At 39.9% G+C, this 22,156-nt stretch overlaps 1 protein-coding gene across 2 annotated transcripts; it reads left to right on the forward strand.

Annotated features, from left to right (window-relative positions):
• Nucleotides 1-1,650: 1,650 nt before the first annotated feature.
• LOC143886308 (uncharacterized protein At4g15970-like) lies at nt 1,651-21,586 on the forward strand. 2 transcript variants are annotated; one of them, XM_077390250.1, is made up of 6 exons: nt 1,651-2,016; nt 3,886-4,251; nt 19,281-19,762; nt 19,870-19,980; nt 20,669-20,759; nt 21,106-21,586. In XM_077390250.1, exons 1-4 carry the CDS (start codon nt 1,756-1,758, stop codon nt 19,889-19,891), a joined length of 1,131 nt encoding a protein of 376 aa, XP_077246365.1. In that variant the 5' UTR covers nt 1,651-1,755; the 3' UTR covers nt 19,892-19,980; nt 20,669-20,759; nt 21,106-21,586. The 2 variants fall into 2 exon arrangements, with proteins under 2 accessions (XP_077246365.1, XP_077246364.1); XM_077390249.1 differs by lacking the exon at nt 21,106-21,586 and having other exon boundaries at nt 20,669-21,049.
• The last annotated feature ends 570 nt before the right edge of the window (nt 21,587-22,156 follow it).

Consider the following 22,156-nt stretch of genomic DNA (forward strand, 5'->3'; position numbering starts at 1 on the left):
ATAATCTGTAAAGGAAAAAGAAATCGTTAGATCACTTATCGAGCTGAGGCACGAAGAATCTTCGCTATCCTTAAGGCAAATCTCGCCCCCACTATGATGAATCAACGGTGCAGATGGGCGTCTCGGCGTATGCCTCCAGGATACAACAACTATCGCTCCAGGGGTGTGCACTCACGCAGCCCGGATGCCTAAGAACTCGCTTATATTTGCCAAAAGCCTTGAGCAGAAAATCAGAGAGAAAACCAGAGAAGAGAAAGAGCGGAAGAAGAATCCGTGAATGATATCTTTCTGTTTTCTCTAAAACCGATTTATATAGAAAGGTAATCGACACGTTAGGGTGAAACGTCGCACTCTTTAAGTGCGTGAGAGACGTTTTCCAAACGGTCACTAAACCACGATTAAGGAATCTCAAACGGTAAAAAAAAGAGTTAATACAAAAATAAATAAATTTTGACCGTTAAAAGGAAAAAATAAATAAAAGAAAAGAAAAGCCTTAGGTCCACGCGCGCGGCCGGGCGGGCGCGTGTGTGGTAAGATCAAAAGCCCACTGGACCCAAGTGGGCGATCCGTGCGCGTAGGATCCCCATGACCTCTTGCTTATTCACAAGATTAAGAGAGTGAAAGTATATATATGGCCACTCTCATCCTCTCACACTTCTCATCTAGGACTAAAGTTTTCTCATGACTTTAGTCTTTTTGGAGGGAAGCCCAAAGCATACATGTAATGACTAAAAACACCCCATTGTAAGTTTGAATTACAAAAAGACTTTTTTCACATAAAAAATCAACAGCTCCCTGTATTCTCAGGCCCCACCCTCTCTCACCTGTGGGCAAACTAATATTTTATGGAAAAAAAAAATTCGTTGGTTGCCAACACATGGCCTTAAGGTACCAAAGTATCCTCCCATACATGTTTGAAGTGTGGTTATCATATTTTTAATCAGTTTGATTAAAAATGAGGAAATTATATATTAGCCCCTTTTTCTTCCTCGGGCCACCCGCTTGTAGTGTAAAAGGGTAATTATAACCATGGTTTTAAATTTCGACCGAAATCCGAAATTTCGGTGGAGACCGACACCGAAATCAATGAAAACCGAAATGGTCATTTATTTCAGCCAAAATTTTGGTTTTTCCGAAATTTGACCCAAAAAATTTGTTTTTTAAATATTAATTTAATATTTTACCTAAATTTCGACTGCAATTTAATATTGAATAAAATATTGGTTTCGAGTTTTGTACCAGATTTCGACCGAAATTTCAGGGTCCGAAACCGGTACCGAAACCGAAATTTTAAACCTTGGTTATAACTTTAAAATACACTAGAGATGTCTGGGCCAAGAAGAAAAGGGAACGTGATTGGATCCTTGGATCCAAAGGCAGTCAATTATCTTATAAACAGGATCAAGACCATGTGGACTGCCACATAACATTCCTCGAGATCAACGGTCTCAATTGAAAAGATGATCCTGATCGCTAGCATTTATTCCAACTCTGACGATTACTCGCTATTCATTCTCCTATTTAATTAACATAACTGCCGCCCTGTTGTAGGTCCCACAATACGAACAGTCCTAATCAACGACAAGGTAGGGCCCACTTCATAAATCCTTGTTCCATTCTCTTTCTCTCTCTCTCTATCTCTCTCTCCAGTTACTTTCCAGATCGGTCCTTATCAATTCAGAATCCTACTAGGACTGAAAACCCCCAAATCGGGCTTAAAAAACCCTTAAAACCCTAACTCCTTTTTTTTTTTCCATGAAGAAACCTTCACGACATTTTTCCCGGCGAGGGATACGTTATTCGATGATCGGAAACCCTGAAACCATGCCGGATTCCGGCAACCTTCGCCGGATTCCGATTGCTCTTCTCTTTCTTGCCGCCATATCCTTCCCTTGCCTCGTCCTCTTTCACGCCTCTAATCACATCAATATCCTTCCTCAAGCTAATACCAATTCTTCAGAGAATCACCTTCCGATCGAATTCAATGACATCTTCATGATCGAGACCTCCGATTTGGTAAGTTATGGTTTAAAAACCCCCATTGCCTTTTCAGTTTTCATGATCTTGTTGAGAATCGCTTAAAATTCGGTTTAAAAACCCTAACTTAGGGTTAGGGTAATAGCAATTTGCTTGTGATTGCCTGAAGTTGCTGTAGAAGCCTTGTTTTCCTATTCTGTGATTTCGGCCCATTATAGCAATTTCGGCGCATTATAGCAAGCTTTCTTATTGAAATCGTTAGTCGGAACTAGGGTGGCGTATTGCGCACCTATGATGAATGCGATAGTTCATGGTCCAGTTTTGTCATTTTCTATTGTAATCTGTTTGTTTATGTTTCTGATTCTCTCAGCAGCAAAGTAAGTTGACTCTGAGGGAGACTCTATTTTTTGGGAAATGACCAAAAGGACCTTGCCTGGACTCTTGTTCTCTTTTTAAAATAGTATCCTCTATTTGAAGATCACTGTTATGCTAGTTTAGTTTCGTGGGTACTTCTCCTTGCAATAAAAAGGTTTTATTTTTTATTTTTCTTTTTTTTTAATTGTCGTTTGAGTTTGTTGAAATTTCTGAAGTTCTGAAAATTGTATAATTATGATTGGACATGTGTTACTACATGTTGCGACTATCAATGTTTTCTGAAAAAAGAAATGACAAACAAGAATTTGAATATGCCATTTTTTTTAAAAAAAACAAGAATTTGAATACAGATAACGACTAAAGACAAATAGTATAAAAAGGGCGGCCCAGTGCACGAGGCTCCCTCCATTGCGGGGTCGGTCTGGGGAGGGGCTAGATGTACGCAGCCTTACCCCTGCTTTGCAGAGAGGCTGTTTCCGTGACTCGAACCCATGACCACCAGGTCACAATCGAGCAACCTTACCGTTGTGCCAAGGCTCGCCCTCCGTAGTATATAGTCATAAAAGTGGTAGTAACTGGGTAATTGGCTATAGTCATAAAAATATATACTATATGGCTAGATTTAATACTAGTGATCTTTTACAGAAAGTGACATTTCTGCTGTGGAAATCTCATCCTCGCCATCTCTCCGGCCTAAGAGTCTCTTCTCGATCCTATCACTTGGTATTGGTACCATCAAGATAACCTTTAATTCAATCTATTTTGTTCTTTTATGTATTTGTTTTGTAATTTATAATTCTACACATTTTAAAGATTTTATAAGCATGAATGTGAATCATTAATAAGTTAGATTTCTATCTTTTATTAACTACAACTATGTATTTTCAGTATTTTGTTACAAACCCAAGTGGGTTCGTAATGGAATTGATCTTCTTAGAGGGAAGATAAGCCACTTGATCCACTTCGAGGGAAGGATCAGTCCTCCTTTATTCAAAAAGACACAATTTCTAGGATAATTTTCTTCGTTCCATTGTAGAGAAGCTAATGAGTGTTTATATAAAACACTCAAGGGATAAACATAGAAAGAACAATGGAAATAATTAAATAAAGACTAGTCTAATCTTGACTACTATCTAAATCAATCCTAGTTGGTTAATCTGCCCTACCTGCCTAATATATCATCCAAATTCTAATGATCGGATCTTCAGATCTGATATATTCTAACTTTGAACAAATTTATTCCATTCTAGTGGGACCCATTTAGACACATAACACAGTTTGAGTTCTATAGTATTAAGTTGTATAGACACTTCCCAGATGCTCCTGCTTCTTGAAGTTCCGTGTACACTGCTGCGTCATTGTACCAATGGGCAAAGGATTGTCTGTTAGTATTTTTGTCGCTGTAAGCATTCTATCATATCTTTGTGGATTTTTTTCCTTATGGAAGTCACTATTTTAAGATTTAATCTTAGTTGTGGATGTTGAATAATGAATTTATATGTTCAGTTTTATTTAGTTTCGTAATTTTTGTAGGATAATGAAGATGTTAGGCTGGAGAAAGTTTTGAAGGAAGCGTCAATGGAGAACAAAACAGTAATATTGACCACTGTGAATGAAGCCTGGACAGCTCCAAATTCTGTTCTTGACCTCTTTCTTGAGAGTTTCCGAATTGGTGATCACACACGTAAGCTTTTGAACCATTTGGTAATAATCGCATTGGACCAAAAGGCATATGTCCGATGCTTGTCTGCACATACCCATTGCTTTGCTCTTACCACTGAGGGACTTGATTTTTCCGGTGAGAAGTATTTCATGACTCCCGACTATTTGAAAATGATGTGGAGAAGGATTGACTTCCTACGCACTGTTCTAGAAATGGGTTACAACTTCATTTTCACGGTACACTTATATCTTTCTGCATGTTTTAGCTTGAGTAATTCATTTTGCCTATGAAATAATTAGCTGCTAGTTGTTTTATGCAAACCATGTTATACATCTTTTCCTTTTCTAACTTTGACACACACTTATACATATATATATATATTAATATATATATATATATATATATATAGAGAGAGAGAGAGAGAGAGAGAGAGAGAGAATTGTTCCTGCGCAGCTGCTCAGATAGCTTATCTCAGCAGCTGCTTCAAAAACTCATATGGCCCCACATTTTTGGCGTGATCTAAAGCATTCATTTGGAGGGCCCTTCCATGGATAAGGTGTGTACAAAAAATGAGCCCTTTAGGATCATCCTAACCCTGTCATTTGTGGAGGGAAAAAATGGTCAGAAACAGTGTCCGTTCATTTTCCCCTCCACCTTTGATTGGGTTAGGATGATCCTATAGGGCTGATTTTTGGTACACATCCTATCCATGGAAGGGCCTTTCAAATGAATGCTTTGGATCTTCCCAAAAATGTGGGCCACATGAGTTTTTGAAGTATCTGAGCAGCTGCGCATGAACACTATTCTCATATATATATATATATATATATATATGAGAGAACATTTCCTACACACTTGTGTAGGTAAGTTACCTACACACTAGCTTAAAATACAGTGGGGGCCCACATTGTTTGGGTGATCCAAACAATTCATTTGAATGGTCCTCACATAGATAGGGTGTCCACAAAAAATCAGATCCATAGAATCATCCCAACCCTACGATTTGTGGAGGTAAAATGGACGTGTATCTTCACAAATTAGTCCATTTTTTGCCTCCATAGTTTGAATGGTTAGGATGATCCTATGGATCTGATTTTTTGTGGACACCCTATCTATGTGAATTGTTTGGATCACCCAAACAATGTGGGCCCCCACTGTATTTTAAGCTAGTGTGTAGGTAACTTACCTACACAAGTGTGTAGGAAATGTTCTCTCTCTCTCTCTCTTTATATATATATATATATATATATATATATATATATATATATATATATGAGAGAACGGTTCCTACACATATGTGTAGAGAGTTCTCTACACACTAACTTAAAATACAGTGGGGGCCCACATTGTTTGGGTGATCCAAGCCATCCATTTTAAAGGCCCTCACATAGATAGGGTGTCTATAAAAAATCAGATCCATAGTATCATCCCAACCCTACGATTTGTGGAGGTAAAATGGATGTCTTTAAACCTTCACAAATTAGTCCAATTTTTGCCTCCACAGTTCGAATGGTTAGGATGATCCTATGGATCTGATTTTTTGTGGACACCCTATCTATGTGAGGGCCTTAAAAATGAATGGTTTAGATCACCCAAATAATGTGGCCCCCACTGTATTTTAAGCTAGTGTGTAGATAACTTATCTACACATGTGTGTAGGAACAGTTCTCTCTCTCTCTCTCTCTATATATATATATATATATATATATATATATATATATATAGAGAGAGAGAGAGAGAGAGAGAGAGAGAGTGTGTGTGTTGGTGAGCTTAAAGCTCACCAAACTTATGGTGCGCTTAAGCGCCCAATCACATGGGTCCCACAATTTCTGTGGTGATCCAAACCATTCATTTGCAAGGCCCTATCATAGATAGGGTGTGTACCAAAATTAGCTCCATAGGATCATCCTAACCCGTCCATTTGTGGAGGGCAAAAATGGGCAGATTTGTGGACAAACAATGTCTGTCCATTCTGACCTCCACAAATGGATGGGTTAGGGTGATCCTATGGAGCTGATTTTTGGTACACACCCCATCTATGTAAGGGCCTTTCAAATGAATGCTTTGGATCATCCTAACAAAGTGGGCCCCCATGTGATTGGGCGCTTAAGCGCACAATAAGTTCGGTGAGCTTAAGAGCTCACCAACACTTTCCTCATATATATATATATATATATAGGGGTGCAAGTTTGGCCCTGACCCTCCCTGAGCCCGAACAGGGTCAGGGCTGGATTTTCCAACCCTGAGGGCGGGTCAGGGTTCATTTTTTTAGACCCTGACTCAGGTCGGGTCGGGTTCTGGGTTAATGCCTCGGGTACCCTGACCCGGCCCGACCCTAAGTTTTTTATTATAGAATTGAACCATCTGTGCATGTTTCTTTTGCTAATGTTTTCTATTATCTTGGATTGATGTTTCTTTAGATTATTATTATTAATTGTCTCTGTTGCCCGTCATGTTGTTGAATTCATAGTCTTATTTTGTTCCCTTTCTCTGTTTATTGATCATTTTGTTCTATATGATAAGTGGTTGCTTTATTTTTGGCACTCTTAATAGGTATTTGCACTAGGGTCAATTAGGCCCAGCCCTGCCCAATCAGGGCCAATCAGGGCGGGCCGGGCCAGCACCGAGCCCTGTAGGGCGGGCAATGGGTTGAGGTTTTTCGGCCCTGACTCAGGGTCAGGGCGGGTTAGGGCCGAGATAATGGGATCCAGGGTTGGGCTAGGGTTTTGAAAAACCCGACCCAACTCGACCCTGTTGAAACAGGGTGGGGGCCCACATTTTTTGGGGGTCCAAAGCATTCACTTGGAAGGCCCTTCCATGGATAAGGTGTGGCCCAAAAATCAGCCCCATTGGATCTTCCTAACCCTGCCATTTGTGGAGGGGAAAAATGGGGAGAAACGTGGACACACAGTGTCTATCCATCCCCCCCCCCCCCCCACCACCTTTGATTGGGTTAGGACGATCCAATGGGACTGATTTTTGGGCCACACCCTATCCATGGAAGGGCCTTCCAAGTGAATGGTTTTGATCCCCACAAAAATGTGGCCCCCACCCTATTTCTGCACTCGTGTGCAGGTAACTTACCTGCACACGTTTGCAGGAACCCTTTTCTCTATGGAGGACACACGCGCGCGCACACACACACACTAGTAAAAAACCCTGTGCGATACACGGGCCGACAAAGAACTGTACGGACCACATCATAGGTCGATCCAAACCGTCCATGTGATGGAACACAACATCAATAGGTTGTGCCCGTAAAATCATTTCCATATGCTGATCCTAGCCCTCCAATCTATAGAGGTTTCCATAATTAAAAAAGCATAAAGGAGGGGGGTAGGATTGAAATTATGTGGCTTTAATGGGTGCCTTTGTTAAAAAGCATAAAGGAGGGGGTAGGATTGAAAATATGTGGGTTGAATGGGTGCCTTTGTTATAAAAAGTCAAAAAAAGTGACGTGTGATTCTCATAGAATTTTGGGAAAAATTCAAATAATTCTCTCCTTTTCTATATATATATATATATATATAAGTAAAGTGTTCCTGCGCAGCTGCTCAGATAGCTTATCTGAGCACCTGCTTCAAAAACTCATGTGGCCCCACATTTTTGGGGTGATCCAAAGCATTCATTTGGAAGGCCCCTTCATGGATAGGGTGTGTACCAAAAATGAGCCATTTAGGATCATCCTAACCCTGCCATTTGTGGAGGGAAAAATGGTCAGAAACAGTGTCTGTCCATTTTCCCCTCCGCCTTTGACTGGGTTAGGATGATCCTATAGGCTGATTTTTGGTACACACCCTATCCATGGAAGGGCCTTTCAAATGAATGCTTTGTATCACCTAAAAAATGTGGGCCATATGAGTTTTTGAAGCAGCTACTCAGATAAGCTATCTGAGCAGCTGCGCAGGAACACTACTCTCTCTCTCTCTCTCTATATATATATATATATATATATAGGGGGCGAGGTTTCTGAGCTATAGCTCATATAGCTTATCTGAGCAAGCCACTATAAATACACCATCTCCCATGTTGTTTGACTCATTCATTCCATAAAACCTCACATAGATAGGGTGTTCCTAACAAACCATCTCCATACAATCATCCTAACCATTCGATCTGTACAAGCACAAAATAGACCCATTTTCTAGACGTCCATTTAAAACCTCCACAAATCAACGCTTACCATGATCCTATGGAGATGATTTCTTAGGGACACCCTATCTATGTTAGGTCCTATAGAATCAATATGTAACATAACCTAAACAACATAGCTACCTACCCTATTTATATGAGCTTGCTCAGATAAGCTATCCGAGGTATCGCTCAGAAACCTTTATATATGTGCGTATATATATATATATATATATATATATATATATATATATATATATATATATATAGAATTTTCAAATAATTCAAAAAATCCTTTCCTTTTCTCTTCTCCTATATAGTAGTAGATATATAGGGAAAAGTGAGTATGAGTAGCCCCTCATATAAGCTTATATGAGGTGACGGCTAGAAACACGGTGGGCCCACATTTTTTGGGTGATCCAAACCATTCATTTGATAGGCATTGACATAGATAGGGTGTGCCCAAAAACTCAGCTCCATAGGATCATTCCAACCTTTTGAACTGGGGAGGTGAAAATGGGCAGTTATAAATTTGCCCAAAATTTTCCATTTTTCTCCTCCACAGTTCGAAGGGTTGGGATGATCCTATGCAGCTGATTTTTTGGGTACACCCTATCTATGTCAAGGCCTATCAAATGAATGGTTTGGATCACCCAAAAAATGTGGGCCCACCGTGTTTTTAGCCGTCACATCATATAAGCTTATATGCTATGAAGCACGGGTACCGGTGCGGGTACGTGATTTTCCAAAAAAAACCGGGTGCGGGTACGCCGAATATAATAATATATTTTAATATTTTATTGTATATTTATAAAGATTAAAAAATAATAATTGGAGAGCAATCAAATAATAGTATCATCACCAAAATGGAAAATTCTAATATTACTCTTAATTTCATAAGCGATTAAGTTCCATATTTCATAACATGAGGCATCAATACATCATTCATTAGAAAAAAAAGTCTGTCGCCAGTGTGTTGACCAGTGCCTGATAAGATGAATAATTTTTAGAGACCAAATTATAAGATTTTTTTATACCGGACTTTTGGGATTTAATAATGTTTGGGCATGATAGATTTTATAAATTTTTAAAATTTGAAAAATACCCAACCGTTTGGAAGTTAAGAAAGTTAAAATTTTGACCCGACCCTTTTTCTTCAGATTTTGTACTAGAACAGGAGAGTTGACTTTTTATCCTTTTAGATTTGGGTCTTGAAACTATTTTTAATAAATCCAAATGAGGGGTATTCCGTTATGTACATGTAAATCTTAAGTAAATGGACAATGACATTTACTTAAATAGTTTACATGTAAATGTAAATACTGAGTACATGAGAGAGAAGAAGCACAGGAACGATTTACACCGGACAGGAGAAGCAGGAGGTGTTGGCTGCGCACCCGACACGCACCCAGCAACCAAAATTGGGGTTTTTTCATACAAAAAATTGGGGTACGTACCCTGGATGTACCTGGGGCGTACCCGAACGTACCCGCACCCAATACGTGTCTAGTATGGGTACGGGAGCCTCGGTAGAGTACCCGTGCTTCCTAGCTTATATGAGGGGCTGCTGACAAACACCTTTCCCATATATATATAGTAAAGGGTTCCTGCGCTTGAGCGTAGATATGTAGAAAACAAGGGTAGGGCCACATTGTTGGCGTGATCCTAAGCATTCATTTGAAAGGCTCCATAATGGATGGGCTGTGTACCAAAAATCAGTTTCATTGGATCATCATAGGGTGTCCATTTGTGGGGGTGAAAATGGACAGATACTGTTTGTCCACTAATCTGCCCATTTTTTCACCCAACAAATGAACAGCCTAAGATGATCCAATGGAGCTGATTTTTGGTGGACACCCTATCCATGAAAGGGCCTTCCAAATGAATGCTTTGGATCCCCCCAACAATGTGGCCCCACCCTTGTTTCTTCACTCGAGCGCATGAACCCTTTATATATATATATATATATATATAGAGGAAAGTGAAGCTACACCGCCGGTGTAGCTAACTTAGCTACACCGCCGGCTTAAAATACAATGGGCCCATCCAAACCATTCATTTGATTGGCCCTCACATAGATAGGGTGTCCACCAAAAATCAGCTCCATAGGATTATCCCAACCCTTCAAACTGTGGAGGCAAAAATGGACAAATTTGTGAAGGTTTTTTACATGTTCATTTTTGCCTCCACAAATCGTAGGGTTGGGATGATCCTATGGAGCTGATTTTTGGTGGACACCCTATCTATGTGAGGGCCAATCAAATGAATTCTTTGGATCACCAAAACAATGTGGGCCCATTGTATTTTAAGCCGGCGGTGTAGCTAAGTTAGTTACACCGGCGGTGTAGCTTCACTTTCCTCATATATATATATATATATATATATATATATATATATAGAGAGAGAGAGAGAGAGAGAGAGAGAGAGAGAGAGAGAGAAATTATATGGTGTAAGGCCTTACAACAATAAGGCCTTTGTACGGTGGAAGTACCACCCTTGAGCCTTGACATTTGATCCAACAGCAGCTCCTCAAAAAGTGAGCTGCTGTGCTGCTGTTGGATCAAATATTAAGGGCGGTACCCCTACCGTATATATGTGTGTGTGTGTGTGTGTATATATCTACTACTATATAGCAGAAGAGAAAAGGAGAGAATTTTGTCCATTTAACACGTCAATGTGGATCATTTTTACTGTTTTTTGCCCTCCCAACATATCTGTACATACTATCTATGTGAGGGTAAAAAATGTATGAATGTTCAGAATTATTTGCAAAATCTATGGCATTAACACCTCGCTGGTGATTTCGAATCTTGATTTGCTAGCCACCTTCTCCAAACACTATGTCTCGCCCATCATTTGCAATTTTATGTATTCAGAGATTTGTCTTATTAGATGTGATGAAAAACTGCACGGAAATACTTCTTGAAAGGTTGCTAGCAATAATTCGTAAAGAAAGAAGCTAGCAATAATAATCATTACGTAGTAAAGTTTGGGAGGGAAATTACGGACAACGGGTACCTGGATATGACAATTACGGAAAAAACTACAAAGAAGAGGTATCAAAATATGACAATCACGAAAAAACTACTTTTCCTTATTAATTTTGTGAAGATATTATGAATTCCGCACATCTGTAAAAATATTTACAAATTTTGGGCACCTTCAGATTATGGAAACCTCTATAGATTGGAGGGCTAGGATCAGCCTATGGAAATGATCAGGCACAACCTATTGATGTTGTGTTCCATCACATGGACGGTTTGGATCAACCTATGATGTGGTCCGTACAGTTCTTTGTCGGCCCGTGCATTTCACGGGGTTTTTTACTAGTGTATATATATATATATATATATATCTCGGTAATAGTTTTTGTGAGCTAGAGCTCATATAAGCTTATATGAGCTAGAGCTCACAAACATAGGGGGCCACATTGTTTGGATGATCCAAAGCATTCATTTGATAGGCCCTCATATAGATAGGTTGTGGCCAAAAAATCAGCTCCATGGGATCATCCTAATCCTTCAAACTGTGGAGATTTTAACCTCCACAAATGGAAGGGTTAGGATGATCCCATGGAGCTGATTTTTTGGCCACACCCTATCTATATGAGGGCCTATCAAATGAATGCTTTGGATCATCCAAACAATGTGGCCCCCCTATGTTTGTGAGCTCTAGCTCATATAAGCTTATATGAGCTCTAGCTCACAAACACTTTGACACGGGCAGAAGCGTGAGGAAAGGCGAAGATCACCGTCTTCAACCTGGTTGAAGAAGAACACCGTCTCTCTTCGATAAAAGTCCTTGAATCCACAAGGAAATAAGGTGTAATCCTTGAATCCACGAAGCAAACTGAAAATCATTCCATGGAAGATCCCCTTTTTACATACACAGTACATCAATATATATAGAAAAGAAACTAGAATCCTATTTTAACTCTAACTCTATCTCTAAGGATAAGGATAAACTCTATCCCTAATCCACAATCATCTCATGCTAACTAGTTTAAGAGATATAACGTCGTACAGCACATACCATGAGATAAAACACGACATGAAGAAAATATCGTAAAGCTTAATTGTAATTAACTTATAAGATGGAACTAGTAATAAAATTAAAATAAAATCTATTAAGACACCTGCTCAAAATTATAATTTCAAATAAGTGATACTAATAAGTGAGAACCATGCGATTTAATTCAAAGTTTGTGACACATGTTTAAAACAGTATAGTTTGTTTGACCAACAAAAGTATTTATGAAGTATTTGAGTACGAGTATCGATATCATGTTGTGTCAAACATGATATGTTAGGCCTACACAAGTACCAGTGTATCAGAGTTCATAGCGTCTCGAAACTACCTTGAGATTTCTTACCATCACCTCAACGGCGCTACAAAAGAGAAGAGTATCATCCGCATATTGCAACTGAGCAATCTCTATGGTGGTGGGGTTAGTTACGAACCCCCCAACCCCTCCTCTTTTAGATTATCTAGCATGCAACTCAATGCTTCAGCCACATTTGTAAACAAAAAAGGGGAGAGCGGTTCTCCTTGTCTTATATAAAACTTGACATTTAGTATATACCTTCATCTATATAATGCATAATTTATATTCTTATTGCTTATTGTCTGTCCCTTGTGTTACTGTGTAGGGGCCAACCCACTTGTGGCCCCTCTTTTGGGTTTGCCATACGCGTGGGTTCAAAAATATCAAGGAGTTGTTGTGTTTTGAACCCATGACCTAGAGCTATTAGCTCATGGAGGACCTAGAGCTATTACCTCATGGAAGGTCCTGGGTTCAAAAATCAACAACTCCTTGATATTAAAAATCCATATGTACGGCCAGCCCAAAAAAGAGGGGCGACATGTGAGGGGGAGTGTTGAAGCATAAATGATGAAATAACACCAACTCTAACAGCTTATGCTGTTGTTGTAATTGGTTGTTTCACAATGTAGATACGGAGTCCCACTCATGTGATAGAGAACCATAATATTGTTGTATACAACTATCTCACTTATGATGACCATATAAGTGAGCTATGTCTACTCAACCCTAGTTGGGATGCTTTATTGGTTTACACATAACCAGAGAATCAGTTATTAAAATTTTATCTGTAACATTTGATCCTTTGTTGTGTTACCAAAGGACACAGTCTCGATCCAATAAGAAAAGCCCGTGCAACCTTCCATTTTGGAGGGAGAGATCCAACAGTCTGGAGCTGGTGACCAATAAATTAATGATAAGCTAAAACGTTACCAATTGTGATGTCATATTATTATTTAGGCTACTGATACTGACACTACCATGTTTAAATAATTGCACTAACTCATCTTGTCTCCTATTACTTAAACAGTTAAACAGCTGTCAAAGGTTATCACAGCTCCCAAAAAGTTCTCACAAGCCAATTAAAAAAGAAAAGACAAGCTGACTTTATGCAGTTATAAGAACATGGTAGTGCCACTATCAGTAGCCATTATTTACTGTCCAAACTCCCGACATGGCTAAAACATTAACAATGATACCCTAAATGTGTTGTCTGTGATCTTAAACTTCTACTTTCCTTAAAGATTAGAAAATTTAGATGGAAGTACTTCTGTGTTGATCTTGTGGTTTTGAGCAACTTTTTGAGTGACTCCACATGCCTTGTGGTTCAATATCTCTGTGAATAAGTTGGCCTCCCTATGAACATGCCAAATATGATACATAAAAGGCTTACATAAAAGGCTATTATATATATATATATTTGGATCATCCTAAAAATGTGGGCCCACATGTGATTGGGCACTCGAGCGTACCATAAGGTTGGTACACTCGAGCGTACAATCCTTTTCCTCACACACACACACACACACACACATATATATATATATATATATATATATATATATATATATATATATATATATATATATATATATATAGAGAAAGAACATTTCCTACACACTTGTGTACGTAAGTTACCTACACACTGGTTCGACTCTTCATCTCTGAAGATGAGCTCTTCGTCGATTGGTGGTAATCTCGGGTTTTTCTCTGAGCTGAGCTTTCGCAATGATCGGTCTCAACTTTCGGTAGACCATACCTTGTTCATAAGTACTCAACTGGGCTTGGTCTTCGCAGGGTCAGAGGATCAATATCGAGATGCAATTAAGGTAGTGGAAGAAAGAGATGGTAGTAGGATTTCTTGCTCTCATGGGACTGATGTTTCGAGTGCGAGCCGCACGGATAGGGAATTACTTCGATTAAAATCTTCTATAAACTATGATTCGGGTTCTAGTGGGAAGCGCTTTCGCTCGAAAAAGAAAGGTCGATTCTCTGGTGGTGGTTTGGGGAAGCCGCATCCTAGTTAAGTGTTATTATGAAGATTCTATCTTGGAATGTAAATGGTCTAGGGTCCCAGGAGAAAAGATTACAAATCAAAGAATTGTTAAATGTATGGAAGCCAGAGGTAGTTTGCATCCAGGAAACTAAATTGGAATCCATTAACAGACTGGATATTAGGAGTTTGGGTTTTAAAAAAGAATGGGATTTTGTGTATTTAGCATCTAAAGGGGCATCAGGAGGTTTGCTGTTAGCTTGGGATAGCGGATCCTGGTCACGACAGGGGGTGTGGCCTGGAGTCTTCACCTTATCAGTTTCTCTTCAAAAGGTTGTGGATAAATCTGACTGGCTTTTCTCTGGAGTGTATGGTCCGCTGTCAGCTGTCGATAAAAGTCTGTTTTGGGCAGAATTGGCCATGGTTAGAGCATGGTGTTCCCATCCCTGGTGTATTGGGGGTGATTTCAATGAAATTACAGCAATTGGGGAGAGGGTAGGCTGTTCGCGAGTCACTAAAAACATGGAGGCTTTCTCCGTCTTTATTGCAGACAATGAACTAGTTGATCTCCCCTTGAGCGGTGCTTCCTTTTCCTGGGCTAGAGGGCCACACAGAAGTAGACTGGATAGATTCTTGATTTCGGGACAGTGGTTGGAACTTGTTCCAGAGGTATTCCAGAGAGCGCTTCCCCACATGGTGTCCGATCACTGTCCCCTCCTATTAGATCCTAGAATGGAATCGTGGGGGCCTTCCCCTTTTCGATTCGAAATTGCTTGGTTGGAATTCCCACAGATGGCGGAGAAATTGCGGGGATGGTGGTCTGCTTGTCATGTGGTAGGCCCAGCAGATATAGTTATTGGTCACAAATTGCGACAAGTCAAGGCAAAATTGAAGGAGTGGGTCAAAGAAAGAAAGCTGCTTGATCACGGGCGTAAACGCTGGTTGGAGAATCGAATGCTAGAATTAAACGCATTGGGGGAGAGCGGTCTTGCTTCGGATCAGGACTGGGTGGAATTGGGTCGGGTGAGCATTGAGCATAATCGCTTACTGCTTCAGGAAGAAATTACGTGGCGTCAAAAATCTCGCGTAAAGTGGATTGCAGAGGGAGATAAAAACACTGCCTACTTCCATGCTATGGCTAGTGCACATAGGCGTAGGAACCGAATTGAATCTCTGGTTGTGGCCGGGGAGAGTGTCTCTAATAAGGAGAAGATTTCAGCAGAAATTCTTAACTTTTTCCAGGCTCTGTACTCTTCAGATGGTACCCTTCGCCCTATTCCGCAAGAGGTGGAGTTTGCCGGACTGACTTTGGGGGATGCTGCTTCCTTAGAAGTGCCTTTTTCTGAGTCGGAAGTGAAGAAAGGCATATTCTCCTTGGGTAAAGATAAAGCGCCTGGTCCGGATGGTTTATGTCTGGCCTTTTTCCAAGTTTGTTGGGAAGTGGTGAAATTGGATCTTATGTGTTTTTTCCAAGAATTTTTTGACGGGCTTGCTTTGGACAAAGGAACTGGGGCAACCTTCATTACTCTAATTCCAAAAGTCGAGGGGGCATCCAAGGTCTCAGATTTTCGCCCGATAAGTCTCGTCGGGTGTCTATACAAAGTATTGGCAAAGGTACTGGCAGACCGGCTCAAATCAGTCCTTCCCTCCATAATATCTGATAGTCAAAGTGCTTTTGTTCATAAAAGACAAAGTCTGGATTGCTCCCTTATAGCCAATGAAGCTATCGATGCATACAGGCGGAGTGGTCAAGGTGGAGTTGTGTGTAAACTTGACATGGAAAAGGCATATGATCGGGTCGAGTGGGAGGCTCTGGATTATAGTCTCGGAAAAATGGGTTTTGGGTCAAGGTGGAGAGGATGGATTAGATCTTGTGTCTCCTCCGCTTGGTTCTCTGTTCTCATCAATGGCTCTCCCAAAGGTTTTTTTAAGTCATCCAGGGGGCTCAGGCAAGGGGATCCTCTATCTCCATTTCTTTTTGTCATTATAGCGGAATCTCTATCCCGGCTTATGCGCAAAGGTAGGAAGCTGAGTCTTTTTGAAGGGTTCTTGATAGGGAGTCGTAAAGTGGAGGTGTCGCTCCTTCAGTTCGCCGATGACACGTTGCTATTCTGCGCTCCAGTTGCATCTCAGATACTGAATCTCAAAGCTATATTGAGGTGCTATGAGCTGATAACGGGCCAAAGATCAAACTTTTCTAAATCTGGTTTATATGTAATCAATGTTGTCGCATCTGAAGCCGCAGTTTTTGCAAGAATCCTGGGGTGCCCTCTTCAATCTCTGCGTACTTCCTATCTGGGCCTTCCCTTGGGGGTGGGTAGACCGAATAAGCTTTTCTGGAACCCAATCATCCATCGAGTGGAGCGGCAACTGGACTCCTGGAAACGAAATTTGATTTCGAAAGGAGGGAGAGTAGTGCTCATCAAAGCAGTATTATCGAATATTCCAATTTATTTTCTTTCCCTCTTCAAATGCCCTGTAAGTGTTGCTCTCCGAATTGAACAAATTCAAAGACAGTTTTTGTGGGGAGGCTCTCGTATCTCTGGTGGCATTCCCCTGGTTAACTGGAGCTCTGTGTGCCTCCCCTTAAAAAATGGAGGTTTAGGGATTCGAAGAATCAGAGAGTTTAACTCGGCGTTAATGGGTAAGTGGCTGTGGCGGTGTGGGTCCGAACCCTCGGCTTTATGGGTATCAGTAGTCGGGAGTAAATATGGGATGAAGGAAGGACATTGGTGCACTGCTGATAATTTTCGATTCAAAGGTCTCACTGTCTGGCGGGATATATTGAAGGTAGAGGATCAGTTCTCCAAAGGAATTCGGTATAAAGTTCATGTCGGGGACAGAATTCGATTTTGGACCGACCCGTGGTGTTCAGCAGCCCCCCTTATCTCAATGTTCCCTGATCTCTATCGCGTTTCCTCTCAAAAAGCGGGGTGGGTGGCGGATTGCTTTGAAAGGATCAACTCAGATGTGGTTTGGAAACCGCAGTTCCGTCGCCATTTTTTTGATAGAGAGTTGCCCTCAGTTCTTCAGTTAATGGCCTTGCTCGAAGGATGTTATATTAAGAAGAGTGGGATTGACTTCCGTATTTGGCATGGATGCTCATCTGGTGTCTTCTCTGTTCAATCGTTTTACCGTCAGCTGGTGCGCAGTGAAGTAGAGGCTCCTTTTGCATCGATCTGGCGGTTTCCTTCCCCCCCAAGGATATCCTTCTTTGCGTGGTCTGTTTGTCGCGGACGTATCCAGACAATCGATTTCCTGAGGTCAAGAGGAATGATCTTGGTCAACCACTGCCCTTTATGCTACTCGGCGGGTGAATCCATAAATCATCTATTGATTCACTGCCAGTTTGCTCGAGATATCTGGGGTTCTGTTTTCTCTCGTTTTGGAGTATCTTGGGCTCTTCCCTTCTCTATTTCTGACTTCATTACTAGTTGGGAATGGTGCCCCTGGAAAAGAAAGGGTAAGCTGCTGTGGAAACTGTGCTTGGTGGCTGCTTGGTGGTTCATCTGGAAGGAATGCAACTCACGAGTGTTTGAGGGCGTCGCGAAATCCTCTTCTTCGGTATTTATATCTATCATCTCTGCGGTTATCTCCTGGGCCCGAAGCCTTCCTTTGTTCCATTTCGTCTCTCCGTATGCTCTATGGGAAGGATGGCTGTCTATTAGCAATGAGGGGGTTTCCAAACCTAAAACTTCTCAACGCTGGATCCCTCCTCCTGATGGATGGATAAAGCTGAATTTTGACAGATCCTCTCTTGGTAATCCTGGGGTCGCAGGCATTGGGGGATTATGTCGTAATTCCAAGGGGGATGTTCTCTGGGCTTTCTCGGGCCCTATTGGAGTGGCGGATTCGTCAGAAGCGGAAGTAAGAGCTGCCCATTGTGGGCTTAAACTGTTGGATCCGTCTGTCTTTCATAAGGTGATAGTGGAAGGGGACTCATCTAATGTTATTCTCTGGCTTCGGGGGGAAGTCTCTCCTCCTTGGCGGTTTCTATCTCTTTTCGATGAACTCAATGATTTAAATCTTCTCTCGGCTTTATCCTTTAGGCACGTGAGACGGTCAGCTAATTCAGAGGCTGACTCTCTCGCTAGGAGTGGTGTCTTTCGCCCAAGCTTGGAACAGTTTGATTATTTACCTCCTTGATATTGTATTTTGTTTTTCTTTATGTAGCTTGTTCGAACCAGCTCGGTTCTTAATATATTCTCTTACCGCTTCAAAAAAAAAAAAAGTTACCTACACACTACCTTAAAATACAGTGGGGGCCCACATTGTTTGGGTGATCCAAACAATTCATTTGAATGGTCCTCACATAGATAGGGTGTCCACAAAAAATCAGATCCATAGGATCATCCCAACCCTACGATTTGTGGAGGTAAAATGGACGTGTATAAACCTTCACAAATTAGTCCATTTTTTGCCTCCATAGTTTGAATGGTTAGGATGATCCTATGGATCTGATTTTTTGTGGACACCCTATCTATGTAAGGACCATTCAAATGAATGGTTTGGATCACCCAAACAATGTGGGCCCCACTGTATTTTAAGGTAGTGTGTAGGTAACTTACCTACACAAGTGTGTAGGAAATGTTCTCTCATATATATATATATATATATATATATATATGAGAAAAGAAAAATATTGTTCTTTGAGGAGTTTTCTCATTACTTGTCAGGATTTTGTATATTAGCCTTTTCCATTTCCTTTCCATTCTCCCCCATTAGCGGCTTTGTCATAAGAATGAATCTCTCTAGTGTGATTTACATGTGCTAACCTTATAGTTGTTGTTGCTTATGGTTTTGGTTTGTATTTTCTGCAGGATGCTGATATCATGTGGTTTCGGGATCCATTTCCACATTTTTATCTCGATGGAGATTTGCAAATAGCATGTGATCACTTCGTGGGAAATGCTACTGATTTACAGAATATGCCCAATGGAGGATTTACCTATGTAAAGTCTAACAATCGAGCTATAGAGTTTTACAAGTTTTGGTACTCATCAAGAGAGGTCCATCCTGGGTATCATGACCAGGATGTGCTCAATTTTATTAAGTATGATCCATTTATTAGTGAAATAGGACTAAAAATGCGATTTTTGGATACTGCTTACTTCGGTGGCTTCTGTGAGCCAAGCAGAGATTTGAATAAAGTCTGTACAATGCATGCAAATTGTTGTTTTGGCTTAGATAACAAACTTCATGATCTAAGAATCATGCTTGATGATTGGAGAAGGTTTATGTCTTTGCCACCAAGTCTAAAAATATCACAGCTATCCTATTGGAGTGTGCCACAGAACTGCAGGTAGGATAGGAAACTTCATATTTACTATTATTAGTATTGTTATCCTAGAACTTACAACTTTTACTTGTCAGATTCTTCTAATATCTTTTGTGGCCATTGCCTTTCAGTCTTGCGTCACGCCATCATTAGAATTTGCTCTTATACAATTTTGCATGCGGAGGGGACAGACATATCATTTGTATATATTTCAGGCTTTTTCTGCTACCGATTTTGTAAAGGTAACTACTTGCTGTTTGAACTTTATTGTTGTTAAAGTATAAAAGATTAAATTACGCCATTTCCAACAGCTTAAGCTTTTGGAGTAATTGGTTGTTTCACATGGTATAAGAGCAAATGTCAGTGTTTCAAACCTCCTTGATATTAAAAATACGCATGTAATGGCCAAACCAAAAAGAGGGGCCACATGTGCCACGTGTAGGCCAACCCTAAAAAGAGGGGCCACATGTGCCATGTGTAGGCCAACCCTAAAAAGAAGGGCCACATGTGAGGGGGAGTGTTAAAGTATAAAAGATTAAATAGTGCGATCCTCTAACAGCTTAAGCTTTTGGAGTTATTGGTTGTTTCACAATTGTCATTGAGATAATGTGTGTTCAAGATATGATAGCTATGATCAGAATAAAAAAAATTGAGTATGTTGGTTTCTTCCTGGGATTTGTTGGAAGAATCGAGGTTACTGAATAGATTACATCAGTGGCCATTGAACCAAAGAAATGAACATTCTATTTGAAATATTATAAGTGTCTAATCTTTTGAAGGGAGTGCCAGCTTCATAGAATGTGGCCATTATTACACTTTTGCAGTTTCTTCTATTCAACTGCAAAGAGAGTTATCTTTTGCTTTGTCTATTGAGAATTTATTTGTACATTGAGATTTATAAATATGAATTGTTATATTTCTATTTTGCAGATAACAAACCATTTATTCATTTGTTCAGCTGCCATCTTGACGCGGATTGATGTACCTTTCTGTCCATAGATGCATGTCCATAGTTACAATGGTAAATATTTGAGCAAAATTCAGCTGACATTCTTTATTCAATCTCCTTTCCACAGAGAATGTCAGACCTCAATTTTTATTATTAAAAAACACATACAACTCACAATGATTTATACTTTATAGAACTATTTCTTTCCGTCCTGTTCATACTTCATACTGTGAAGGATTATTTGCAGAATACCAGGGCTCTCAAGTTAAAAGTGGTAAATATTTGAGCAAAATTATTTTTGTGCTTATCATCCAATCACCTTTTTAGGCAGCAAATTAATCTCAGGTTGTTTGTTACTTGAAGTTGCATTTTCGAGGATATGCATCTTTCTGTTTAATCATGATCAGTCTTTTTGCAGAATATGAAATTTTCAGGACCTCGAAAATGGTGAGTTCTTGTGAGATGTTGGTATTCTCAGCGTTTAACATCTTAGCGTTTCGGACTCATAAGACCACACTGCCAACCTTCTCAGAGAATTACTTTGTTTTATAATCATCTGCTCCTTAAATGTAAACCCAAACTGTAGAAACCGATCCAAAGAAAGCATGGATTGCCACGTTAAATTACAGAATTGTTTACATCCATTTAGAACAGATGCCTTAGCAAACAATATCAACACAAGGATTTCATATTGGGATGCATAACTACTAATTACAAATTTTCTTGTTGATGGAAAGGATCCTGGGTTTATACTTATTTCCTAGCATATCAAGAAATGCATGGTGCCAATGAGGCAAATATGTTGTCAAACACTTCTATCCTTTGAAAATGAGAAGGAAATATACAAGAGAATCACCTTTTGTTGTAGCTGTTTGTGAATGAAGTATACCTATCTCCATGTATGCAATTACACGAGATAAAAATGAAAAAATATATTAAAAAAAACCATACATGTAATGTGAAAATGTATAAAATAATTACCTTAAAATGGTAAAGGAGAAAAGTAAAAAAATACTACTGATTGGAAACCCATTCCCAATAATCAAAAACAATTCTAGGCGGACAAGCGCAATCCAAGTTAATCTAGAGGGCCATGGTCCAAGCCCCACATTTTTTTATTGTTTACCATTCAAAAAAGAAGAAGTTATTGTTGATTGTTTGCAGTATTCATCTTGCAGCCAAGTTCCTTTATTGTTAGCAATGGATTTCCATCCAAAGCTTAATGGTGTTTTTAGATAGCCTCAAGACATTATTTGCTTATATATAGGGGTATTAATCATTATTTGCAAATGAGATTGGAACTCAAGGGGCTTGAAATGCAGTCTTTTTATAAAGAAAGAGAAGAAGAGAAACAAAAGGGTGTGGAAATATAATTTCTCCCAATCTAAAGTAACTTTATTTTGCAAATAAGGTCTTATTTTGGTTGTATCCAAAGAGACCCTAAAACAATGGCCTCAACAATGCAAGCC

This window comes from Tasmannia lanceolata, unplaced genomic scaffold, assembly GCF_043159265.1.
Source record: "Tasmannia lanceolata isolate RefF3 unplaced genomic scaffold, GAP_Taslan_0.1 ptg000011l, whole genome shotgun sequence".
NCBI classification, from domain to species: domain Eukaryota; kingdom Viridiplantae; phylum Streptophyta; class Magnoliopsida; order Canellales; family Winteraceae; genus Tasmannia; species Tasmannia lanceolata.